Genomic DNA, 25,270 nt, shown 5'->3' with positions numbered 1-25,270 from the left:
AATCAGGCTAAGGAAGGAAGGAGGAGAGACAACAAGAAATGACTGTGAAGCATGTGAGGAACTCAACAAGAGATTCAAAGAAGTGTTCACAGAGGAGACAGAGGGGGCTCCAAAAAGACGGAGAGGTGGGGTACACCACCAAGTGCTGGACACAGTACAAACAACCGAGGAAGAAGTGAAGAGGCTTATGATTGAGCTAGATACCTCAAAGGCAATGGAGCCGGATAACATCTCTCCATGGGTCCTGAAGGAGCAGAGGCGCTATGTGTACCCCTAACAACAATATTCAATACATCTATCGAAACAGGGAGATTGTCTGAGGCATGGAAGACAGCAAATGTAGTCCCAATCTTTAAAAAAGGAGACAGACATGAAGCACTAAACTACAGACCAGTGTCACTGACATGTATAGTATGCAAAGTCATGGAGAAGATTATCAGGAGAAGAGTGGTGGAACACCTAGAAAGGAATGATCTCATCAACAGCAGCCAACATGATTTCAGGGATGGAAAATTTTGTGTCACAAACCTACTGGAGTTCTATGACATGGTGACAGTAGTAAGACAAGAAAGAAAGAGGGGTGGGTGGATTGCATTTTCTTGGACTGCAAGAAGGTTTTTGACACAGTTCCACACAAAAGATTAGTGCAAAAACTGGAGGACCAAGCAGGGATAACAGGGAAGGCACTACAATGGATCAGGAAGATAGCAGCGAGTCATGGTACGTGGTGAGATGTCAGAGTGGGCGCCTGTGACCAGCAGGGTCCCACAGGGGTGAGTCTTAGGACCAGTGCGGTTTCTGGTATTTGTGAACGACATGACAGAAGGAATAGACTCCGAAGTGTCCCTGTTTACAGATGATGTGAAGTTGATGAGAAGAATTCATTCGATGGAAGACCAGGCAGAACTACAAAGGGATCTGGACAGGCTGCAGACCTGGTCCAGCAATTGGCTCCTGGAGTTCAACCCCACCAAGTGCAAAGTCATGAAGATTGGGGAAGGGCAAAGAAGACCGCAGACAGAGTGCAGTCTAGGGGAGCAGAGACTACAAACCTCACTCAAGGAAAAAGATCTTGGGGTGAGTATAACACCAGGCACATCTCCTGAAGCGTACATCAACCAAATAACTACTGCAGCACATGGGCGCCTAGCAAACCTCAGAATAGCATTCCGACATCTTTTAATAAGGAATTGTTCAGGACCTTGTACACCGTGTACGTTAGGCCCATATTGGAGTATGCGGCACCAGTTTGGAACCCACACATAGGCAAGCACGTAATGAAACCAGAGAAAGTGCAAAGGTTTGCAACAAGACTAGTTCCAGAGCTTAGAGGTATGTCCTACGAGGAGAGGTTAAGGGAAATCAACCTGACCACACTGGAGGACAGGAGAGATAGGGGGGATATGATAACGACATACAAAATACTAAGAGGAATTGAAAACGTGGACACACACAGGATCTTCCAGAGATGGGACACAGCAACAAGGGGACAGAGTTGGAAGTTGAAGACACAGATGAATCATAGGGATGTTAGGAAGTATTTCTTCAGCAGAGAGTAGTCAGGAAGTGGAATAATTTGGGAAGCGATGTAGTGGAGGCAGGATCCATACATAGTTTTAAGCAGAGGTATGATAAAGCTCATGGTTCAGGGAGAGTGACCTTATAACAACCAGTGAAGAGGCGGGGCCAGAAGCTAGGACTCAACCACTGCAACCTCAACTAGGTGAGTAAACTAGGTAGGTATTCACAACACTAGAACAACAATGATGAACTTACCCTCCTGGTAGTTGTAGCTCTGGGACCACCTCACTCACAACACAAGAACAACAGTGAAGGACTCACCCTCCTGGTGGTTGTAGCTCCTGGACCACCTCACTCACAACACAAGAACAACAGTGAAGGACTCACCCTCCTGGTGGTTGTAGCTCCTGGACCACCTCACTCACAACACAAGAACAACAGTGAAGGACTCACCCTCCTGGTGGTTGTAGCTCCTGGACCACCTCACTCACAACACAAGAACAACAGTGAAATACTTACCCTCCTGGTGGTTGTAGCTCCTGGACCACCTCACTCACAACACAAGAACACCAGTGATGGACTCACCATCGTGGTGGTTGTAGCTCCTGGACCACCTCACTCAAAACACTAGAACAACAGTGATGGACTCACCATCCTGGTGGTTGTAGCTCCTGGACCACCTCACTCACAACGCAAGAACAACAGTGATGGACTCACCCTCCTTGTGGGTGTAGCTCCTGGACCAGTTTGCAGGCACGACTCACTATATCATCACTCACATCAGTCAGTTCCAGCACTACCCACCGAGCGCTGGGTAGTGACGTCACGGCTGCTGCTGACATTACTGCTGCTGACATTTTCACTCCTGTAGTGATACACCATACTCTCACCATCACTACTGTATTGATACACCATACTGTCACTATCACTACTGTAGTGATACACCATACAGTCACTATCACTACTGTAGTGATACACCATACTGTCACCATCACTACTGTAGTGATACACCATACTGTCACCATCACTACTGTAGTGATACACCATACTGTCACTATCACTACTGTAGTGATACACCATACTGTCACTATCACTACTGTAGTGATACACCATACAGTCACTATCACTACTGTAGTGATACACCATACTGTCACCATCACTACTGTAGTGATACACCATACTGTCACCATCACTACTGTAGTGATACACCATACTGTCACTATCACTACTGTAGTGATACACCATACTGTCACTATCACTACTGTAGTGATACACCATACTGTCACCATCACTACTGTAGTGATACACCATACTGTCACCATCACTACTGTAGTGATACACCATACTGTCACTATCACTACTGTAGTGATACACCATACTGTCACTATCACTACTGTAGTGATACATCACACTGTCACCATCACTACTGTAGTGATACACCATACTGTCACTATCACTACTGTAGTGATACACCATACTGTCACTATCACTACTGTAGTGATACACCATAAGACACATGTGCAACATCTGGGTATCTTTATTGTAGACGTTTCGCCATCCAGTGGCTTTATCAATACAAATTCTAGGACATAACTTGAAGACAGTAGAACTATGTACAGAAGATGAGGTAATCAGTCCCTCAACCTAGGAGTAGGTGCGAACAGCACCATAGTCGTGGAGATTCTGAAGCAGAAGACAAACAACAACAAGCAAACAAGTTTAGGTAAGATCCCAATGGGATGAGCGGGGAAGACGGGACAGATGAAGAATAGCTTTGGAGAGGAGTGTTCTTAGTAAGAGAAATAGAGCCAGGGCTTAACCCAGCAGCTAAGGCGATCGTGGGGCAGACTTGAGAACAGGAATAGCAGGGACTGTTGCATTGAACTTGTGGTAGTTGAAGTCTTGAATCTTGAGTAGCTGGCAGCAGGCTAGGTCACATCAGAGGGTAGAACACATATGGGAGTTATAGGAGTAACTGAGGAGGCAGGTTAGCAATGGAGCCATTTTCGAACTTTTTGAAGCTGCTTCTAGATAGGTGGTATAATTTAGCCTTGTTGCTGAAGGTGAAACGTAGAGGCTTGATGAACTCAAGAACTTGGGTGAGTGTGAAGTGAAGCGGTGATTCACATGCATACTTGACTGTTCCAGCACCGAGGCTTTTGTAGAGTTCAGTACAGGTCATGGTGTCAGTATTTGAAGGAGAAGTGTAAAAGGTAAGGTTTTCCCATGAGGGTTTACTGGAGTCGTCGTTATCTTCCTCTTGAGGAGTGAATTCACTGGGAGAATCTACAATGGTGGTAGCAGGTGACTGAGGTTCGACAGGAGCAGCTGTGAGGTGTAATGGTTGTGTAACTGCAGGCTGGGAGAGGTGGGAGACGGTGGCTGAGGCAACTTGATCAACGTTGTCAGCGGTGGAAGTGGTTATAGAAGTTACAGGAGCAGTTGCTTGGGCAGGAGACAGGTCTGTAGGTGCAGTAAAGTTCAGGACGTTGGGAAGGATCTTGAGGATGTCTTCTGAAGGTGTGGAGTCCGGAAAATTGAAGGCAGGCATGTTGTTCAGACGGAATAGTTCGTTAATAGTGGTGTTGAAAGTGCCTGGGTTTGCTGCGTTTGCAAGGTGTGCATACACCATGCAGTACAACACCTTGGAAGGAGCACCGTCGGGGAGCGGAGAGAGGGAGTTGCTGGGCGATGGTGCCTGTAGATTAGCGTGTAGAGTCTTGATGGTGTCGGTTTGTGGTTTGGTTATTGCAGCATATGTCGGTGAATTGGAGGTCTTCTTCAGAACTTTAGTTTTCTTCAATATGATTTCTTTCCTGAGTGGGCACTTAGCTGCAAGGGTATGATGATTACCCTTGCAGTTAAGACATGTAGGTGCTGTAGTAATGGTGCAGGATCTGAAATCGTGTCCATCATTCCCACATTTTGAACAAAACTTCTTATTCTTGATGGGGCAGTCCTTGGTGGTGTGATTATAGGAGTAGCAGGTCCAGCAGTGGGAGATGTATGTGAAACGTTCTTGTTCTATATGACTTGGGTGAATGTGGTAATATGAGATGGCCAGACCGTCAGAGAGAGCGCTTGGGCAGCCATGGAGATGTCTGAGAATGTAATCTTTAGCATAGATGCGGCGTTGGGGATCTTTGAGATGCTGTCTACCGAGGCCCACGTGTTTTGTTCCTCAATAGATGTCTTCAGTGCTTCAGTAGAGAGAGAGGTGACGATATTGTCAAGTCTTTTCACAAAGACCGAACGTTTCGACTTCAAGAATGGAGACGGGGATAGAGTGAATTGTTGTGTTTGTAGGGTCCTGATTGAAGAGTCGTCCATTAGTTTTAGTGCTTCCGTGTCATCTGTGCAGACGACAATGAAGGAGTCTTTCAGAGAGTGGATTGCCGTAAATTTGACCTGCAGGCAGGTCCTAACGACGGTAGCTAAAGCTAACTTCGAGGAGTCATTTATTGCACCATTCACAGGCTTGATTTTCACACGATTCGACAGCATTGTGAAAAGGATATCACGTTTGTAGAATATAAATTCTACACCCCGACGGGGTCGAAGAGAGGCTTCTTGCGGTGTAGAGCAACTGTATGATCGGACTGTGTGATCAAGCGACAGTGAAGCAGAAGAACGAACGAACGAACGAAAGTTCAGGTAAGATCCCAAATGGGATGAGCGGGGAAGACAGGACAGACGAAGAACAGTGCTGGAGAGGAGTGTTCTTAGTCGTAGAAATAGAGCCAGGGCTTAACCCAGCAGCGAGACGATCGTGGGACAGATATTGAGAAGAGAACTTCAGGCTCTTCTGTTGGGACTCCGGTGGGGTGAGCTGGAAGGAAGGGACATGCGACGTTTAGAGCTAGAGAGGAGTGTAGAACTGAGCCATGTCTTAACTCAAAGGGTAAGGCGAACGTGGATCAGAGAATGGTACCTGTCATAGAAGGTACCTCTCGGAGAATCCAAGGTTTATTTGTAAATAGGGTTAGGAGCAGGATCATGCAAGGAGTAGAAAAGGTTGTGTTGGTTTGTGGGTCTGCGAATGTCTTCGTCAAGGAGAGAGGTCCAGTAGTCATGTCGTGTCACGAGTTTGTCAATCTGTCTGTCACTGAGCGTCTTCCAGTACAGATTCAGCGCAGGGATGCCTAATTGGGCATGGAGAGACTCGCTTGTGGCGAAGTCCTCCCATCTGACATCAAGCACCCAGCGCAGCGCCTTGTTCTGGACACGCTGCAGTTTAAGTAAGTTTGTTTTTGCTGCAAGAGAGAGGGCTAGAGGAGAGTAAGTTATCAGAGGACGTATAAGGGATTTGTAGAGGTGTAGTTTGGTGCGTTGAGAGGCATGTTTCAGCTTGTAGAGGCCCGCAAGGGCCTTACTAGCTATTGCATGCCCTGAGTGAATGTGTCCGTGTAAGCGTAGAAGGTAGTCAAGATTAACGCCAAGGACAGTGACAGATTGTGTCATGGGGATATAAGTGCGGGTGTCAGCTGTTCTGAGCTCGACAGGTAATGGAGGATCACGTTTTCTGTAGTTAAAATATGTAATGCTGGATTTAGCTGCATTGGTTTTGATCCTCCATTTTTGTTCCCAGATGGCTATCCTGTCGACCTCATTTTGTGTTTTGTGTGTGAGTGTATCTATATTGGCATGAGTGATAAGTTGTGTAATGTCGTCTGCATAGGCTAGTGTGATGGAGTTTTGGTATACAGGTGTTGGAATGTCGTTAGTGTATAAAATGTAGAGGGTAGGGGAGAGGACAGATCCCTGGGGTACGCCAGCATTTAGTGTGAAGTAGTCAGAGTAACAGCCTTGGAATTTGATTCTCATGGTACGGCCGTCTAGGAAGTTGCAGAGGAGTTTACGAGTAGTGAGAGGCAGGTTAAAGTTAGTGCAGAGTTTGTACTTGAGCCCTTGGTGCCAGACAGTGTCAAAAGCTTTTTCAACGTCTTTTGCAACCAGGGCTGTCCTGTTTCTTTGTTCTGTGTTTATGTGGATGTAGTTGAGAATGATGTTAATGGCATCTTGTGTGGATCTGTGTGTTCTGAAGCCAAACTGACCATCAGAAAGTAGAGAGTTGTGTTCCAGGTATCTGCGAAGGCGATGGTTGATGAGTTTTTCAAAGAGTTTACCTAAAGTTTCGAGGAGGCTGATAGGGCGATAGTTTCTAGGATCAGAGTGGTCTTTTTTGGGTTTAGGAAGGAGGATAGCAGTAGCAGCTTTGAAGAGGGAAGGGAAGTATCCAGAGGCAATGGAGGCATTGAGGAGGTTTGTGTAGGCAGTAATGATAGAGTCAGGAAGGTGTTTTAGGATAATATGGTTTAGGCCAGAGGCGCCAGGAGCCTTGGGAGGAAGGTGTCTGAGGAGAGTTTTAATGTCTGTGTTGGTGAAAGGAGTGTCGAGTTCTTGGGAGGAGGTAAGAGAGTCTAGATGAATGTGGCTATCTGGTGTTGTATCTTGTGTGTGTGCAGTGTTCCAATGTTCTATGTTCTGAATGTGTTGAATAACGTTAGGGTGAGGTCGGTGAGGGTGGAAGATGTTCTCCCAGATGTGTTTGAAGATGTTGGTAGCAGCCTGCGGGTCTGAGATGTGTGTGTTGTTGTGGGTGATGTGTTTGAATTTGTTGGTAGGAGTAGTGCCTCTTATTTTTTTGATAAAGTTCCAGAAGGCTTTAGTGTTTTTAATACGCTGTTTGTCAGCTTGTTGTATGAGTTGTGACCAGTGATTGTTGTGGTCTTGGTCTAGACTGTGTAGAATGTTGTTTCTAAGGTAAGTGAGATCTAATCGAACTTGATTAAATCTGTGTGTTGTAGAGGAAGCGGTTGTGGTAGCAGATAATTAGTCTTCTTGTTCTGAGTGACGGTTTGAAGGAATAACGAGTGGTGTGAGTTTTCTTTGGTATTGCGTTGTTGGCTGCTTGTGTAATGGTGTCCTGGATGAGATCAAGTTGAGTATCGATGTCAGAGATAGGTTTGTTGTTATAGTCGTAGGTGAGGTTAATATTGTCTATCTGTTGTTTGAAAGCATCCCAGTCAGCATTCTTGTAGGAGAAGGAAGGTGTGGTTGGAATGAGGATAGGGTTGGAGGAGATGTGCAAGATGACTGGGATGTGATCAGAGCCTGTAATAGGGACAGGTGAGATGTAGTGTTGAAATAGAGAACTGGCTCGGTTTGCCAGAATGATGTCTGGTTTGCCTTGGCCCGTGTGATTGAAGAAGGTATTGAAGTCTGGGCCGAGATGAATTAGGTGTTTATGGTTAGTGAAGTTGAGTAATTGGTGACCAAGTTGGTTGTTACTGGTGTGATGAAAGGCGGTGTGTTTGGCATTCATGTCAGCTAGTAGGTATGTTGGTGTGTTGGTGTAGTTGAAGACTAAGGAAAGGTCGTGTATGTTGAGAATAGTGTTTGGGCGAGCATAGGTGGTGAAAAAGATAAAGGGGCCAAGGTGGGTGTGTATTCTGACAGCAAGACAGTGTTGGTGAATAAAAGGGATTGGGAGAGATTCGTGTTTTATGCTGGATTTGACAAGGATGGCAACCCCATCGTGGGGATCATAGGGGGACTGTAGTGCAGTATAACCATAATGGCGGATACGTTGAGGGGCTTTGAGGCAGGCACTGTTTAGCAAAACAATATCTGGTCTCTCTGCTTCAAGGAGCTCGGCCAGTAGGTGTCTAATAGTAAAGTAAGAACGTACGTTGAACTGAATCACTTTAAACATGATTTAATGGTTTCGTCATAGCAAAGTTAATGTCGGAAGAGTTTGGATTAAAACCCGTGATAGTGATGCCATCAGTGGATGCGAGTTTGTAGGTGTTACGGACCCGTTTCCTGGAGGGGGAGGAAGAGATGGATCTGTTTTTATGTTCTTTTGTATGTCTGTCAGAAGTTGGGGCAGGTTTGGGTTTGAGTGGATTTTGTCTGGAGGAGGTGGAGTTGGACCTGGATGAAGTTTTGGTTGTGGTGGAGTGGGCGAAGGTAGATGCAGAGGAAGTGGAAGCTTTGGTAGGGGATGAGGAAGTGGAAGCTATGGTACTGGGTAAGGAAGCGGAAGCTTTGGTTGGGGATGAGGAAGTGGGTAAGGAGGTCGGGGGAGGGGTGGTCGTAGCAGCAGCAGTAGGGGTGTTGGTGGGAGGGGTGGAAGTAGTGAAGAGGGGTAGGGCGGGAGGAGAGCTGGTGGGTGTAGGAAGTGGGAGGGTGGGAGAGAGGGAGGAGGTAGAGGTTGTAGGGGGCTTAGAGGAGAAGCAGGAAGGAGGGATAATTAAAGAGGGAAGATTGTTAGCGGACAAGATTAGGTTAAGGACATGTGAGTAGTCTGATTGGTAGGCTTGAGAGATTACCATCGCAGAGTGGGCAGCAGTGGCGAGTTGGCAGTTAGTTTTGTAGTCTAGTGTGGGTGTAGGTGTAGAAGGAGAGAAGAAGTAGTTTGAATCCAGAGTTGGTTTTAAAGACTTTATACTGAGGAGCGCCAGTGATCTGGTACAGTAAATTTCCAGGACAGATAGTGGCATGATCAGATTTAGAGTATTTGAGGTTAAGCGAGAAAGAATTGGGCTTGGAAGAGGTGGGGGCAGGGTAGGCCTTAGAAGCAGGAGTAGACAGAGTAGAGGCAGGTGCTGGCAGTAGACGAGTGGTAAGGGGAAAGGAGGTGGAAGGCATTGCAGGCATCGTAAATTAGATGTGGGGGCCAATCCTGTGAGAAAAATTGGCTAGGCAAGTACGTGTGAAGTAGACACACGTACTTGCCTGGTTATAACTTTAAAGTTTCTTGTGGAGTCCGTCTCTGGAGGCACAGGACACTGAGGAGGTGAGCTGTAGCTTGGAGCACTGTATGCCCTGAACTGGCTGTAAGGCGTGCAGACCACACGTACAGGCTGAGGCGTGGAGACTTCAGACAGCAACAGGAGTGCAGAGGGAAGCTTCCTGCCCTTGGGTAGGCAGCCACCGACGCACCAATCCTGATGGTGAAGACGAAGGTCCAGTAACCACCACTCGGTGAAGAGAGCAACTCTGGCTGTGAGCGATGAGGAGAGCCAACACTAACTGAATGGCGAGCAGACTTCACAACTGGATGGCAAGGAGACTGGCGCTTATATAGGCGTCAGTGAGTAGGGACGTGTAGCAGACGAGGGCATAGTCACTGGTAGGCGGGATTCCCCAGTGGAAGCAGGTCCTTCCCAAAATGATGGGTTAGTTGTAGTAGCCGTGAAGAAGGTCTTGTAGATGTCCTCTGAACCAAGATTCCATGATGTTGCAGTGTCTGACAAGTTGTGCAAGACAGGTATACAAAACCGACAAGATGAAAGTTAAGACACATGTGCAACATCTGGTTATTTTTATTGAAGACGTTTCGCCAATACAGATTCTTTGGACATAAGAAAACTGAAGAACTATATACAAAAGATGAGGTAATCAGTCCCTCAGCCTTGGAGGTGGTGTTTAGAGCACCGTGGTCGTAGAGATTCTGAAGCAGAGGTGAACGAACGAACGAACGAACGAAAGTTCAGGTAAGATCCCAAATGGGACGAGCGGGGAAGACGGGACAGACGAAGAATAGAGCTGGAGAGGAGTGTTCTTAGTTGTAGAAATAGAGCCAGGGCTTAACCCAGCAGCTAAGTCGATCGTGGGACAGACATTAAGAACACACATAGCAGGCTATTCTGTTGGGACTCGGGTGGGTGAGTGGGGAGGTGTAGACAGACGAAGAATAGTCGGTGAGAGGAAGGTCTTGAGTTGTAGATGAAAGAGCCAGGGCTAAACCCAGCTGCGTGGCACTGCGAGGCAGTGTAGAGAGGGCATGTTGAGGACATAGAGGAGAGAGCAGACTGCAGACAGTGCTCGCTGGCTGATATGCTTCAGGCTGAGATAAAGAGCTGGTTTGGACGTCAGGTGTCGGGTGGCTCACGTTGTGTGTTGCGGAAGTGTGTTGTGTGTTTGGCTACACTTCGCTGGTGATGGAGCCACTCTTGAGTCTTTTGAAGTTTCTCTTGGACATGTGGAATAGTTGCATTCTGAAGTTGGAGCAGTTCAGATTCGTCAAGAGGTAAAATAGTGCGTTTTCAAAAGGAATTTGGTGAGGTTTGGTGCAGGTGTACTTAACAGCTCCTTCTTTCATTAAGTGGAGCATATCAGCTGCGCTCATTTCGGTTGGGAGGTTGGGGGTGGTGTAGAAGGTTAGAGACCCATTAAAGGCTTGGCTTAGGTAACAGTTGCCTGTGGTTTCTTCTTCGGTTACTTCTTCGACTACTACTTCGTCGTCGTCCGAGGTTTGTTCATAATGTTCTGTTTCTATTTCGTCTTCTGTGACTGTGTTGAGAGGAGGCAGGGAGTGTTGGTCGGTTGTGGTTTGTTGGGCTGGTGGTGGATGGTGAAAGGTGGCAGTAGACGGTGGTGTTGGTTCTGGAGCAGAGTCTTGGTCAGAGATACAAGTAGGACCAGGGGTTGAGGTGAAGTTAACAATGTCTGGAATTAGCTTGAGGAGGTCTTGTGATGGTGGCGAGTCTGGAAAGTTGAAGTTTGGCATGTTGTTAAGGCGAAACAGTTCATTGATTGTCTTGCTGAATGAGCCAGGGTTTGCAGCATTAGTAAGGTGTGCATACATCATACAGTATAGCACCTTGGATGGAACAGCGTCAGGAAGGGCAGAGAGGGACTGGCTGGGTGGGGATGACTGTTGTGTAGCTTGAAGGAGTTCGGTGGTATCTGATTGAATTTTTGCAATGGCGGCGTATGTTGGCGATTTAGGGTTGTTCTTGGTTTCTTCAATAATTTTCTTAGGCAGGACTTCTTTACGTAGAGGGCATTTTGCTGCAAGGGTGTGGTGAGTACCCTTGCAGTTGAGGCAGGTAGGAGAGGTAGTGGTAGTAGAACATTCCTTGAAGTCATGGCCGTCTTCCTCAGTTTGTGCAGTACTTCTTCCCTTTCAGAGTACAGCCAGGCGCTGAGTGGTGATAGGAGTAGCAGGTCCAGCATGGCGAGATGTGGGCGAAACGTTCGGGTTCTATGTGACTTGGATAGATATGATAGTAGGAGATAGCTAGGCCGTCAGACAGTGCTCTAGTAGCCATCTCGATGTTGGAGAAGGTTAGCTTGATCATTGCAGAGGCGTTGGGGATTTTTGTGATAAGTTCAATCGACGCCCAGGTATTTTGTTCCTCGATCGAGGTCTTGAGATCCTCAGTCGATAAAGAAGTGACGAGTTTGTCCAGCCGTTTGACGAAAACGGAACGTTTCGCCAGCAAAAAAGGTGAAGGGGAGATGGTGAACTGTCGGTCTCTGAGGGTTTTCATAGAGGTGTCGGCGATCAGCTTTGTGGCTTCATAATCGTCAGTACAGACGACGATGAATGAGTCTTTCGTCGAGTGGATGGCTGTAAATTTAACTTGTAGGCAAGTCTTTACAACGGCAGCAAGGGCAAGTTTAGTAGAGTCATTTATTACTCCACTGTTGGGTTTGATCCTTACACGGTTTGCAAGCATCATGAAGGAGTAAGACAGGCGCTGGTACGATGATTATAGGTTCCCTCCCCGACGGGGATCGAAGGAATACTTCTTAAGGTGAGGAGCGACTGTCTTGATAAGATCGTTAATGATCAATTTGTAGTGTCACTGTAGTGATGAATTAGACACATGTCGGTTCTCTGAACCATTCATCTACAAATACTGTAGTGATACACCATACTGTCACCATCACTACTGTAGTGATACACCATAGTCACTATCACTACTGTAGTGATACACCATACTGTCACCATCACTACAGTAGTGATACACCATAGTCACTATCACTACTGTAGTGATACACCATACTGTCACCATCACTACAGTAGTGATACACCATAGTCACTATCACTACTGTAGTGATACACCATACTGTCACCATCACTACAGTAGTGATACACCATACTGTCACCATCACTACTGTAGTGATACACCATACAGTCACTATCACTACTGTAGTGATACACCATACTGTCACCATCACTTCTGTAGTGATACACCATACAGTCACTATCACTACTGTAGTGATACACCATACTGTCACCATCACTTCTGTAGTGATACACCATACAGTCACTATCACTACTGTAGTGATACATCATGCCGTCACCATAACTACTGTAGTGATACACCATACTGTCACCATCACCACTGTAGTGATACACCATACTGTCACCATCACTACTGTAGTGATAGACCATACTGTCACCATCACTACTGTAGTGATACACCATACTGTCACCATCACTACTGCAGTGATACACCATACTGTCACTATCACTACTGTAGTGATACACCATACTGTCACCATCACTACTGTAGTGATACACCATACTGTCACTATCACTACTGTAGTGATACACCATACTGTCACCATCACTACTGTAGTGATACACCATACTGTCACCATCACTACTGCAGTGATACACCATACTGTCACTATCACTACTGTAGTGATACACTATACTATCGCCATCACTGTAGTGATACACCATGCTGTCACCATCACTACTGCAGTGATACACCATACCGTCACTATCACTACTGCAAAGATACACCATACTGTCACCGTCACTACTGTAGTGATACACCATGCTGTTTACCTGGAGTTTACCTGGAGAGAGTTCCGGGGGTCAACGCAACCGCGGCCCGGTCTGTGACCAGGCCTCCTGGTGGATCAGCGCCTGATCAACCAGGCTGTTGCTGCTGGCTGCACGCAAACCAACGTACGAGCCACAGCCCGGCTGATCAGGAACTGACTTTAGGTGCTTGTCCAGTGCCAGCTTGAAGACTGCCAGGGGTCTGTTGGTAATCCCCCTTATGTGTGCTGGGAGGCAGTTGAACAGTCTCGGGCCCCTGACACTTATTGTATGGTCTCTTAACGTGCTAGTGACACCCCTGCTTTTCATTGGGGGGATGGTGCATCGTCTGCCAAGTCTTTTGCTTTCGTAGTGAGTGATTTTCGTGTGCAAGTTCGGTACTAGTCCCTCTAGGATTTTCCAGGTGTATATAATCATGTATCTCTCCCTCCTGCGTTCCAGGGAATACAGGTTTAGAAACCTCAAGCGCTCCCAGTAATTGAGGTGTTTTATCTCCGTTATGCGCGCCATGAAAGTTCTCTGTACATTTTCTAGGTCGGCAATTTCACCTGCCTTGAAAGGTGCTGTTAGAGTGCAGCAATATTCCAGCCTAGATAGAACAAGTGACCTGAAGAGTGTCATCATGGGCTTGGCCTCCCTAGTTTTGAAGGTTCTCATTATCCATCCTGTCATTTTTCTAGCAGATGCGATTGATACAATGTTATGGTCCTTGAAGGTGAGATCCTCCGACATAATCACTCCCAGGTCTTTGACGTTGGTGTTTCGCTCTATTTTGTGGCCAGAATTTGTTTTGTACTCTGATGAAGATTTAATTTCCTCATGTTTACCATATCTGAGTAATTGAAATTTCTCATCGTTGAACTTCATATTGTTTTCTGCAGCCCACTGAAAGATTTGGTTGATGTCCGCCCGGAGCCTTGCAGTGTCTGCAATGGAAGACACTGTCATGCAGATTCGGGTGTCATCTGCAAAGGAAGACACGGTGCTGTGGCTGACATCCTTGTCTATGTCGGATATGAGGATGAGGAACAAGATGGGAGCTACTTTACCTGGAGTTTACCTGGAGAGAGTTCCGGGGGTCAACGCCCCCGCGGCCCGGTCTGAGACCAGGCCTCCTGGTGGATCAGAGCCTGATCAACCAGGCTGTTGCTGCTGGCTGCACGCAAACCAACATACGAGCTACAGCCCGGCTGATCCGGAACTGACTTTAGGTGCTTGTCCAGTGCCAGCTTGAAGACTGCCAGGGGTCTGTTGGTAATCCCCCTTATGTGTGCTGGGAGGCAGTTGAACAGTCTCGGGCCCCTGACACTTATTGTATGGTCTCTTAACGTGCTAGTGACACCCCTGCTTTTCATTGGGGGGATGGTGCATCGTCTGCCAAGTCTTTTGCTTTCGTAGTGAGTGATTTTCGTGTGCAAGTTCGGTACTAGTCCCTCTAGGATTTTCCAGGTGTATATAATCATGTATCTCTCCCTCCTGCGTTCCAGGGAATACAGGTTTAGGAACCTCAAGCGCTCCCAATAATTGAGGTGTTTTATCTCCGTTATGCGCGCCGTGAAAGTTCTCTGTACATTTTCTAGGTCGGCAATTTCACCTGCCTTGAAAGGTGCTGTTAGTGTGCAGCAATATTCCAGCCTAGATAGAACAAGTGACCTGAAGAGTGTCATCATGGGCTTGGCCTCCCTAGTTTTGAAGGTTCTCATTATCCATCCTGTCATTTTTCTAGCAGATGCGATTGATACAATGTTATGGTCCTTGAAGGTGAGATCCTCCGACATGATCACTCCCAGGTCTTTGACGTTGGTGTTTCGCTCTATTTTGTGGCCAGAATTTGTTTTGTACTCTGATGAAGATTTAATTTTCTCATGTTTACCATATCTGAGTAATTGAAATTTCTCATCGTTGAACTTCATATTGTTTTCTGCAGCCCACTGAAAGATTTGGTTGATGTCTGCCTGGAGCTTTGCAGTGTCTGCAATGGAAGACACTGTCATGCAGATTCGGGTGTCATCTGCAAAGGAAGACACGGTGCTGTGGCTGACATCCTTGTCTATGTCGGATATAAGGATGAGGAACAAGATGGGAGCGAGTACTGTGCCTTGTGGAACAGAGCTTTTCACCGTAGCTGCCTCGGACTTTACTCTGTTGACGACTACTCTCTGTGTTCTGTTAGTGAGGAAATTATAGATCCATCGACCGACTTTTCCTGTTATTCCTTTAGCACGCATTTTGTGCGCTATTACGCCATGGTCACACTTGTCGAAGGCTTTTGCAAAGTCTGTATATATTACATCTGCATTCTTTTTGTCTTCTAGTGCATTTAGGACCTTTTCGTAGTGGTCCAATAGTTGAGACAGACAGGAGCGACCTGTTCTAAACCCATGTTGCCCTGGGTTGTGTAACTGATGGGTTTCTAGATGCGTGGTGATCTTGCTTCTTAGGACCCTTTCAAAGATTTTTATGATATGGGATGTTAGTGCTATTGGTCTGTAGTTCTTTGCTGTTGCTTTACTGCCCCCTTTGTGGAGTGGGGCTATGTCTGTTGTTTTTAGTAACTGTGGGACGACCCCCGTGTCCATGCTCCCTCTCCATAGGATGGAAAAGGCTCGTGATAGGGGCTTCTTGCAGTTCTTGATGAACACAGAGTTCCATGAGTCTGGCCCTGGGGCAGAGTGCATGGGCATGTCATTTATCGCCTGTTCGAAGTCATTTGGCGTCAGGATAACATCGGATAGGCTTGTGTTAATCAAATTTTGTGGCTCTCTCATAAAAAAATCATTTTGATCTTCGACTCTCAGTCTGGTTAGCGGCTTGCTAAAAACTGAGTCATATTGGGACTTGAGTAGCTCACTCATTTCCTTGCTGTCATCTGTGTAGGACCCATCTTGTTTAAGTAGGGGCCCAATACTGGACGTTGTTCTCGATTTTGATTTGGCATAGGAGAAGAAATACTTTGGGTTTCTTTCGATTTCATTTATGGCTTTTAGTTCTTCCCGCGATTCCTGACTCCTAAAGGATTCTTTTAGCTTAAGTTCGATGCTTGCTATTTCTCTGACCAGTGTCTCCCTACGCATTTCAGATATATTGACCTCTTTTAGCTGCTCTGTTATTCTTTTCCGTCGCCTGTAAAGGGAGCGCCTGTCTCTTTCTGTTTTACATCTACTCCTCCTTTTTCTTAGAGGAATAAGCCTTGTGCATACATCGAGTGCCACCGAGTTAATCTGTTCTAGGCATAAGTTGGGGTCTGTGTTGCTTAGTATATCTTCCCAGCTTATATCGGTTAGGACTTGGTTTACTTGGTCCCACTTTATGTTTTTGTTATTGAAGTTGAATTTGGTGAATGCTCCCTCGTGACTAATCTCATTATGTCGGTCTGGGGCTCCGCGCATACATGACTGAACCTCAATTATGTTGTGATCTGAGTATGTTGTTTTTGATATGGTGATATTTCTTATCAGATCATCATTGTTAGTGAAGATGAGGTCTAGTGTATTCTCCAGTCTAGTAGGCTCTATTATTTGCTGGTTTAAATTGAATTTTGTGCAGAGATTTAAAAGCTCGCGTGAGTGTGAGTTTTCATCAGAGCTGCCTCCTGGTGTTATTACTGCAACAATATTATTTGCTATATTCCTCCATTTTATATGCCTTAAGTTGAAATCCCCCAGGAGCAAGATGTTGGGTGCAGGAGCTGGAAGGTTTTCCAGACAGTGGTCAATTTTTAACAGCTGTTCCTGGAATTGCTGGGATGTTGCATCCGGAGGCTTGTAGACTATCACAATGACTAGGTTTTGGTTCTCGACCTTTACTGCTAAAACTTCCACTACATCATTTGAGGCATTTAGCAGTTCTGTGCAAACAAGTGACTCTGCAATGTACAGGCCAACCCCCCCTTTTGCCTGTTCACTCTGTCACATCTGTATAGGTTGTAACCTGGGATCCATATTTCGTTGTTCAAGTGATCCTTTATGTGGGTCTCAGTGAAAGCCGCGAACATTGCCTTTGCCTCTGCAAGCAGTCCACGGATGAAAGGTATTTTGTTGTTTGTTGCTGGCTTTAGACCCTGTATATTTGCAAAGAAGAATGTTATCGGACTGGTGGTATTGTTGGTACTGGGGGGAATTTTTTTTCCGGCATTAGTATCTGTATCTGTTGGTTTGGAGTGGAGGCCATCGACTGTGGTTCCACTCCAGGAATGACTGGATTTGGTGTACGATTTCTGCCATTTCCTGCCAGTTTTTTTTCCTTCCTGGCACTAAAAAACCTCTCCCTCTTGAGTGGCTGTGGCTACCCAGGTTTTCCCATGGCCAGGATGTTTTGTATCTTTTTGTCCCCTTTAGATGGTATGCCTGGCAATTTAAGTTATAGCACAGTCTTTCCTGTACTGAAGAGGTACACAGTTCAGGGTGAAAAAGCTTACAGGAAGGGAGTTTGCATTTTCCTGTTGTCATATGGGCATGGCATTTCCTAGGGTGGTCATAGTTGCACGTCCCATCTGTTTTTCCAGATTTCCCATGCCAGCAGATACCGAGTGCATAGTATGTGCACAGGCTTGGTTTCCGTTTGCCTTGGGTTTCTGTGACTGTATTCCCTGTTGGTGCATGTTTCCCTGTTTTACTTCTATCCTCCCTAGCACCAACAATGGAGCTCCCACCAGTTGTTTTTGGTAATATATCCTCACTATTGCTAGTGGAGTCCTCTTGTTTGCTATTTCCTGCGGTATTTCTAGTTTGCAATATTGGTTTTATCTTATCTTTGACTACACTTGTTTCCCTACTATGGCTCCTGTCCCCTATGAGGTCATTTATATGTATTCCTTCCTGCGTATAATTCCCGACTACCTGGACAAAATCTCCAGCTTCACCATTACTGTCTCCCAGGACAGCATCTCCAGCTTCCCCATTACTGTCTCCCAGGACAGCATCTCCAGCTTCACCATTACTGTCTCCCAGGACAGCACCTCCAGCTTCACCATTACTGTCTCCCAGGACAGCACCTCCAGCTTCCCCATTACTGTCTCCCAGGACAGCACTATCAGCCCCCCATTTACTGACTACCAGGACATCATCTCCAGCCTTACAGTTTCTGACTACATGGCCAGTATCAAGGGCAGTACCATTCAGCCCGGACTTTTTATGTTCCCATCTGTTGTAGAAAGCTTCCAGGTTTTCTATGAAAGCAGCTTTGATGTTGACCTCTTTTAATACCCTTGTGATTTTAGTCCACAGATTTATCTCATTTGGGCATACCCAAAAACACTTCCCTGTTTTAATACTGCTTGTAGCTAGTTCTTGGATATCTGCACAAGGGGCGTGACACCAATTTCCACAGAAATGACAATTTATGCATGTGGAAGCCCGTTTGTTTGACTGACCACAGACTACACACAGCTTCATAATGATTTGAATGGTTGATTTACTGCATTTCTACTAGCAACCTCTTGAATATTCTATTAATAACCTGCTAGGTGGTGCACAACGAAACCGTTTGAAACCAGTCCAGGGTTCGGACCAGTCAAGGGTTCGGACCAGTCAAGGGTTCGGACCAGTCTATCTGATCTGATCAGTGGGTCACTTATTTAAACCATACTGGTCGGTGATTTGAGCTAACACATGAAGGATCTACTGGAAATTATCTACCCGAGTAATATGTGATTTGATTGATATAAAAGTATAACTTGCGTGTTGAAGAGCCGGTGACTGCTGGCACTCCTACAATGACGAACGGTCGAGCCTCCACCCTTGTTTATCAATCGCTGTATCTAGCTTCTCTATTTTTTTTTCCGTCTCCACCACAATAAATGCTATATTATCATTTTGTGATTTTACTAGTAAGCATAGGTCACCTTATGTGATTTTGTTATTTACTATTGTTCGCTTAAACATTAGCTGAATTGATACTTTCTCTGTCCATATTACTAACTCATATTTTTTTTTAAATACTATCAATTGATATTACTTACTAAAATTAATAAATATCATTTTTACTAAAATTTCAATTTACTCTTAACAATTTTGACATTTAATAACCATTACTTGTCTAATTACCTTTACCTGTTTTAATACCACATTTACTATCCTAGATTACTCTTAATTACCTTGTACTGCCATATAACCTCAAGTATAACTACCAGTGCAATATTGAATGAAATAAACATTACTTTTTCACTTTTTTGTAATCATTATTACTTACTAAAATTTTATTAAACACCATATTTACTACCAGTCAATTTTAATTTTGTACATTAAACATTATTTTATACTTCTCATAACATTTTGTAGCCAAATTTTCAAGTTTTTATATTCAACCCCAACCTTTATATTATCCCTTGTACCTGTGTACCTGTCTACCCTCTTACTATCATATTATAATCAAGACATTACCATTGTTATTTTTTTACTATTATTCTTTTGGTACTTTAATTGTGAATTTTATTTTGTCAATTTAAATCTAGGTATAATCTTGATCTTGTCAACAACCTATACCAGACTCTAGTGCAATTGCAAGTACCATTTCAAATTGTATTTTTATATTATAAGTTTATATTATAATTCCTACCATCTGCCCATTTAACTTTGCTTACCATTACTTAATTTTAGTCCCTTATATGTTTTCTCCTTTATTTTAGCTTTATATAACTATCCTAGTTTATATATTCACAATTGTTAAAATAATCAAGGTGCTATTCTTAGGTGCTAAAGTAGAATAAGTTCACAATTTTGCCATTATATTCCAAAGCTCATTTTTTTGATTACCACTTTATTGGTCACCACAACCTATATTAGTCCCTTTTATATTATAATTTTATACTATAATTCTAACTTTAAAAAATTACCTTTATAGTACTACCTACTATCATATTCCCAAGCTCCACTATTTGATCATCACTTTATTTGTATTAGTCACTTAGCTCATTATTTTACATTTGTTAAATAATCCAGGTGCTATTTTTTAGCTTAAGACTATTTACTTTGTTTTATACTTAATTCAAACTATAGATTCACTACAAATCTTATGATTACAAGCATTGATCCTGATACCAACCTCTTATTTAATGACTTAAATGAATCAAACAGTAACTGTAATTACTACACTGCAGAACAATCAAAGGCACTTCTCAGTACCAACAACAACATAACTATATTTAACTACAATATCAGATCTTTAAGCAAGCATTACGATGACCTCATAGCATTACTAAATTCCTTACATGCCAATATGTCCATCATTACACTAACTGAAACCTGGCTAAAGCCTGATAGTACAGATGTCTATGCCATTCCTGGTTACACAGCCACACACAACTGTAGGCCAGATCAACAAGGGGGTGGCACAGCCATATACTACTCAGACCAACTAGAATGTATCACTAATACTTGCACAAGGGATGAACATGGGGAATATATAATAGCTAAATTCAAATCAAAGTACCTACAAAAACCTCTCACATTGATAAACATCTACAGAGTTCCACAGTCAAACATTAGCCAATTTAGTCAAAATCTAGGAAGTATGATAACTGATGCACGCATGAACAAAGATCACTTACTACTCTCAGGTGACTTCAATATAAATCTCCTGCAAGACCAGGACCCACACGTTACTGAATTCACAAACACAATGAGTAACTGTATGTTACTACCAACAGTAACAAAACCTACAAGAGTTACAGAGACTAGTGTTTCCCTACTTGACCACATCTGGACCAACACCATATCCCCTTTAAAATCAGGCATAATTACAGATAATACCACAGACCAATACCCTACTTTCCTCATAACAACTCTTGGTAAACTACCCCAAGACACTACAAAAGTCACCTTCAGACTTCACAATGAGGCAGCCATTAATAACTTCACAACAGCAATAGCAAACATTGATTGGCACACTGAGCTAGAAACCTATACAGATATTGACGAATGTATTAATAATTTTCTAAAAAAAACCCAATACCTCTATAACAAGCACTGCCCTAAAAAAACTAAACAGATGACAGCAAAGAGACTGAACAGTCCCTGGCTAACACCCAGCATTCTCAAATCCATAAATACAAAACACCAATATGAAAAACAGTACAGAATGGGTCACATAACCAGAGACCAAACAAAACGTTACTCGTCAATCCTAACCAGCCTGATAAGAAGGGCAAAAAAATTGTATTATGAGAACAGATTATCCAACTTACGAGGTGATATAAAAAAGACCTGGAAAACCCTATCAGAAATTCTGGGAACAAAAAAGATATCACGAAATAGCGAAATAAAATTAGCAAAATCAGATGAACCCCAACTCCCACCAACAGAAACAGCAAACAGACTCAATGATTTCTAATCCACTATAGGACAAAACCTTGCCAATAAAATCCCAAGCTCAGATACCCCACCAAATGACTACCTCACCGGCAACTACCCGAACACACTGTTCCTAGCTCCGACTAACCCATACGAAGTCTCCCTTATTATCAACGCACTAAAAAACAAGGCAGGAGATTTAAATACCTTACCACCCCTTATATACAAAAAAGTGTCACAAGTGCTATCACCAATCATTGCAACACTCTTTAACAAATCCATTGAATCCTCCACCTTCCCTACAGTACTCAAAATAGCAAGGGTCACCCCGATCCACAAAGGAGGAGACCAAACAGAGTTGAATAACTATAGGCCAATATCCAACTTACACCCTCTCTCAAAAATCTTCGAAAAATTAATTCATAAACGAATCTACTCCTACCTTATCTCCCAAAACATACTCAACCCCTGCCAATTTGGATTCAGGCCTAATAAAAATACTAATGATGCTATTATACACATGCTAGAACATATATACACTGCAATAGAGAAAAAAGAAGTCCCACTGGGGATCTTCATTGACTTACGTAAAGCTTTTGATACAGTTGACCATGACTTGCTCCACGTAAAATTGTCACACTATGGTATAAGAGGGCACTCCCTCAACTACCTCAAGTCTTACCTCAGCAACAGAAGCCAATATGTGTACGCAAATGGGGCAAACTCTTCTGCACAACCAATTACAGTTGGTGTCCCACAGGGAAGTGTCCTTGGCCCTCTTCTCTTTCTCCTATACATAAATGACCTTCCAAATGCTTCGCAATTACTCAAACCCACACTATTTGCAGATGACACTACATACGTCTTCTCTCACCCGAGCCCAGTCACGCTAGCCAATACTGTAAATACCGAATTACAGAAAATATCTACCTGGATGAGGACTAACAAACTTACACTAAACATTGACAAAACCTACTTCATTCAGTTTGGTAACAGAGCTACAGATGTCCCTCTTAACATAATGATAAATGGATCACCTATCACAAAACTAACAGAGGGAAAATTCTTAGGAATCCACCTTGATAATAGACTCAAATTTCATACACATATACATCAAATTTCTAAGAAAATTTCCAAGACTGTAGGCATACTATCGAAGATACGGTACTATGTTCCACAGTCAGCCCTCCTGGCCCTATATCACTCTCTTATTTACCCCTATCTCACCTATGGAATTTGTGCATGGGGCTCAACAACAATTAACCATCTCAGACCACTAATTACCCAACAAAAGGCTGCAGTTAGAATGATAACAAATTCTCACTACAGGCAGCACACTCCACCAATATTCAATACACTAAACCTACTCACCATACAAAACATCCATACTTATTACTGCACCTATTACATACATAGAACACTTAACTCTGATATTAACCCTCCCCTCAAACATCTCCTTGCCAACCTCAACAGAACACATGACCATAACACAAGGCACAGATCACTCTTTGATGTTCCTCGTGTCCATCTCACACTATGCAAAAACTCAATGCACATAAAAGGCCCTAAAATCTGGAATTCATTACCTGTAAATATAAAAGAAACACAACCTGTTTATAAATTCAAGTCTCTTCTCAAAGATTACTTACTCACCCAAAACCAAATAAATACTGAATAACTGAACATTATAAATTGTATATCTTAAATGTTTCTCACAATTATATCACATAAATGTTAAACCTAAAACCCAATCTAACTTTATTATTTTTAAATACACTACCTAACAGAATCACTACCTAACTGAATGCAACCATATGACCTGTCTTTGTAATACTCACTTGTGCTTTATAGTTATCTGTTTACATTAATGTTTTATCACTGATTTCATCATTGCTTAGTAGCAGCGCTGTATAGTCCTTGTGGCTTAGCGCTTCTTTTTGATTATAATAATAATAATAATCATTGCTTAGTTAATCTTAAGTTAATTTTAAGCCAGCCCGTAATGCTATGCATAGTATAAGTGGCTTTGGCATACTGCTCTTATCTGTATTTTTTTTGTACCTCTGTATGTGTGCACAAATTGGAAATAAATAAATAAATAAATAAATAGTTGACTGGTGCAAATTTTGGAGGAAGGGCGCTTTTTCTGTAGTAATAATTGCTTCTCGTTGTGTATATTGCGACCGCTGGTAACTACAGGTTATATGAAATTCACAGTAACGTCTGGTATTTCAAGAAAAAGAAACTAATGAAAGTCACTCCACTCCACTAAGTACCATTATAATACTGGTTAGTTGCTACTACAACACTGTATTCTGCTATTCACTGGTATCACTAGATTATATGCGAGTACACTAGCAGGCCAGGAAGATTATTAAAAACAGCTGACCTGTGGTAAGTTTCTGGCGACTTCTGGCACCTGCCTCTATAGGCTTATCACTTCATTTACAAATTCACCTGTTTTCAAATGACACTTTAGCCTTTATCATCAATATACTAGGGAGCCACTGTAGTATACACTATACACTATGTATACTCAATGCTTTCAGGGAGACTTTCTTTCCTCTGACACAAAGTTCAATTATTATTATTTTTTTCACACGGGACACAGGCCTATGATTCCCCTCTGGCAGTAAACTCTGCTAGGTAGTGCACACAATTCTCCTTTTTTTACTCAGTATATAATGTTTTCCGCCCAAGATTGGTTCCAGGCGCTAGAGGGATGTATCGTATAGGATTGATGACACAAATTAAAGTTCTAGCACGTAAGAGCGACCGTGAAAACACCAGAAAACCGGGAGCACAACGAGGCACGCTGACACAGTAGTAGTAATATTACAAGCATAGTACTGTGCCTTGTGGAATAGAGCTTTTCACCGTAGCTGCCTCGGACTTTACTCTGTTGACGACTACTCTCTGTGTTCTGTTAGTGAGGAAATTATAGATCCATCGACCGACTTTTCCTGTTATTCCTTTAGCACGCATTTTGTGCGCTATTACGCCATGGTCACACTTGTCGAAGGCTTTTGCAAAGTCTGTATATATTACATCTGCATTGTTTTTGTCTTCTAGTGCATTTAGGACCTTGTCGTAGTGATCCAATAGTTGAGACAGACAGGAGCGACCTGTTCTAAACCCATGTTGCCCTGGGTTGTGTAACTGATGGGTTTCTAGATGGGTGGTGATCTTGCTTCTTAGGACCCTTTCAAAGATTTTTATGATATGGGATGTTAGTGCTATTGGTCTGTAGTTCTTTGCTGTTGCTTTACTGCCAACTTTGTGGAGTGGGGCTATGTCTGTTGTTTTTAGTAACTGTGGGACGACCCCCGTGTCCATGCTCCCTCTCCATAGGATGGAAAAGGCTCGTGATAGGGGCTTCTTGCAGTTCTTGATGAACACAGAGTTCCATGAGTCTGGCCCTGGGGCAGAGTGCATGGGCATGTCATTTATCGCCTGTTCGAAGTCATTTGGCGTCAGGATAACATCGGATAGGCTTGTGTTAATCAAATTTTGTGGCTCTCTCATAAAAAAATCATTTTGATCTTCGACTCTCAGTCTGGTTAGCGGCTTGCTAAAAACTGAGTCATATTGGGACTTGAGTAGCTCACTCATTTCCTTGCTGTCATCTGTGTAGGACCCATCTTGTTTAAGTAGGGGCCCAATACTGGGCGTTGTTCTCGACTTGGATTTGGCATAGGAGAAGAAATACTTTGGGTTTCTTTCGATTTCATTTATAGCTTTTAGTTCTTCCCGCGATTCCTGACTCCTAAAGGATTCTTATAGCTTAAGTTCGATGCTTGCTATTTCTCTGACCAGTGTCTCCCTGCGCATTTCAGATATATTGACCTCTTTTAGCCGCTCTGTTATT

At 43.7% G+C, this 25,270-nt stretch overlaps 1 protein-coding gene across 1 annotated transcript in view; it reads right to left on the bottom strand.

Moving 5' to 3' along the window:
• Positions 1-25,270, bottom strand: part of LOC128703852 (uncharacterized) — a 76,631-nt gene that overhangs the window by 5,212 nt on the left and 46,149 nt on the right. Inside the window, exon 3 of the mRNA XM_070079953.1 lies at positions 2,239-2,386. Within this exon, the coding sequence (XP_069936054.1) occupies positions 2,239-2,386 (148 nt within the window). The remainder of the gene's footprint in view (positions 1-2,238; positions 2,387-25,270) is intronic.

Source organism: Cherax quadricarinatus, unplaced genomic scaffold (genome assembly GCF_038502225.1).
Source record: "Cherax quadricarinatus isolate ZL_2023a unplaced genomic scaffold, ASM3850222v1 Contig56, whole genome shotgun sequence".
Lineage (NCBI taxonomy): Eukaryota > Metazoa > Arthropoda > Malacostraca > Decapoda > Parastacidae > Cherax > Cherax quadricarinatus.
This window is presented reverse-complemented; position numbering and strand designations above follow the sequence as displayed.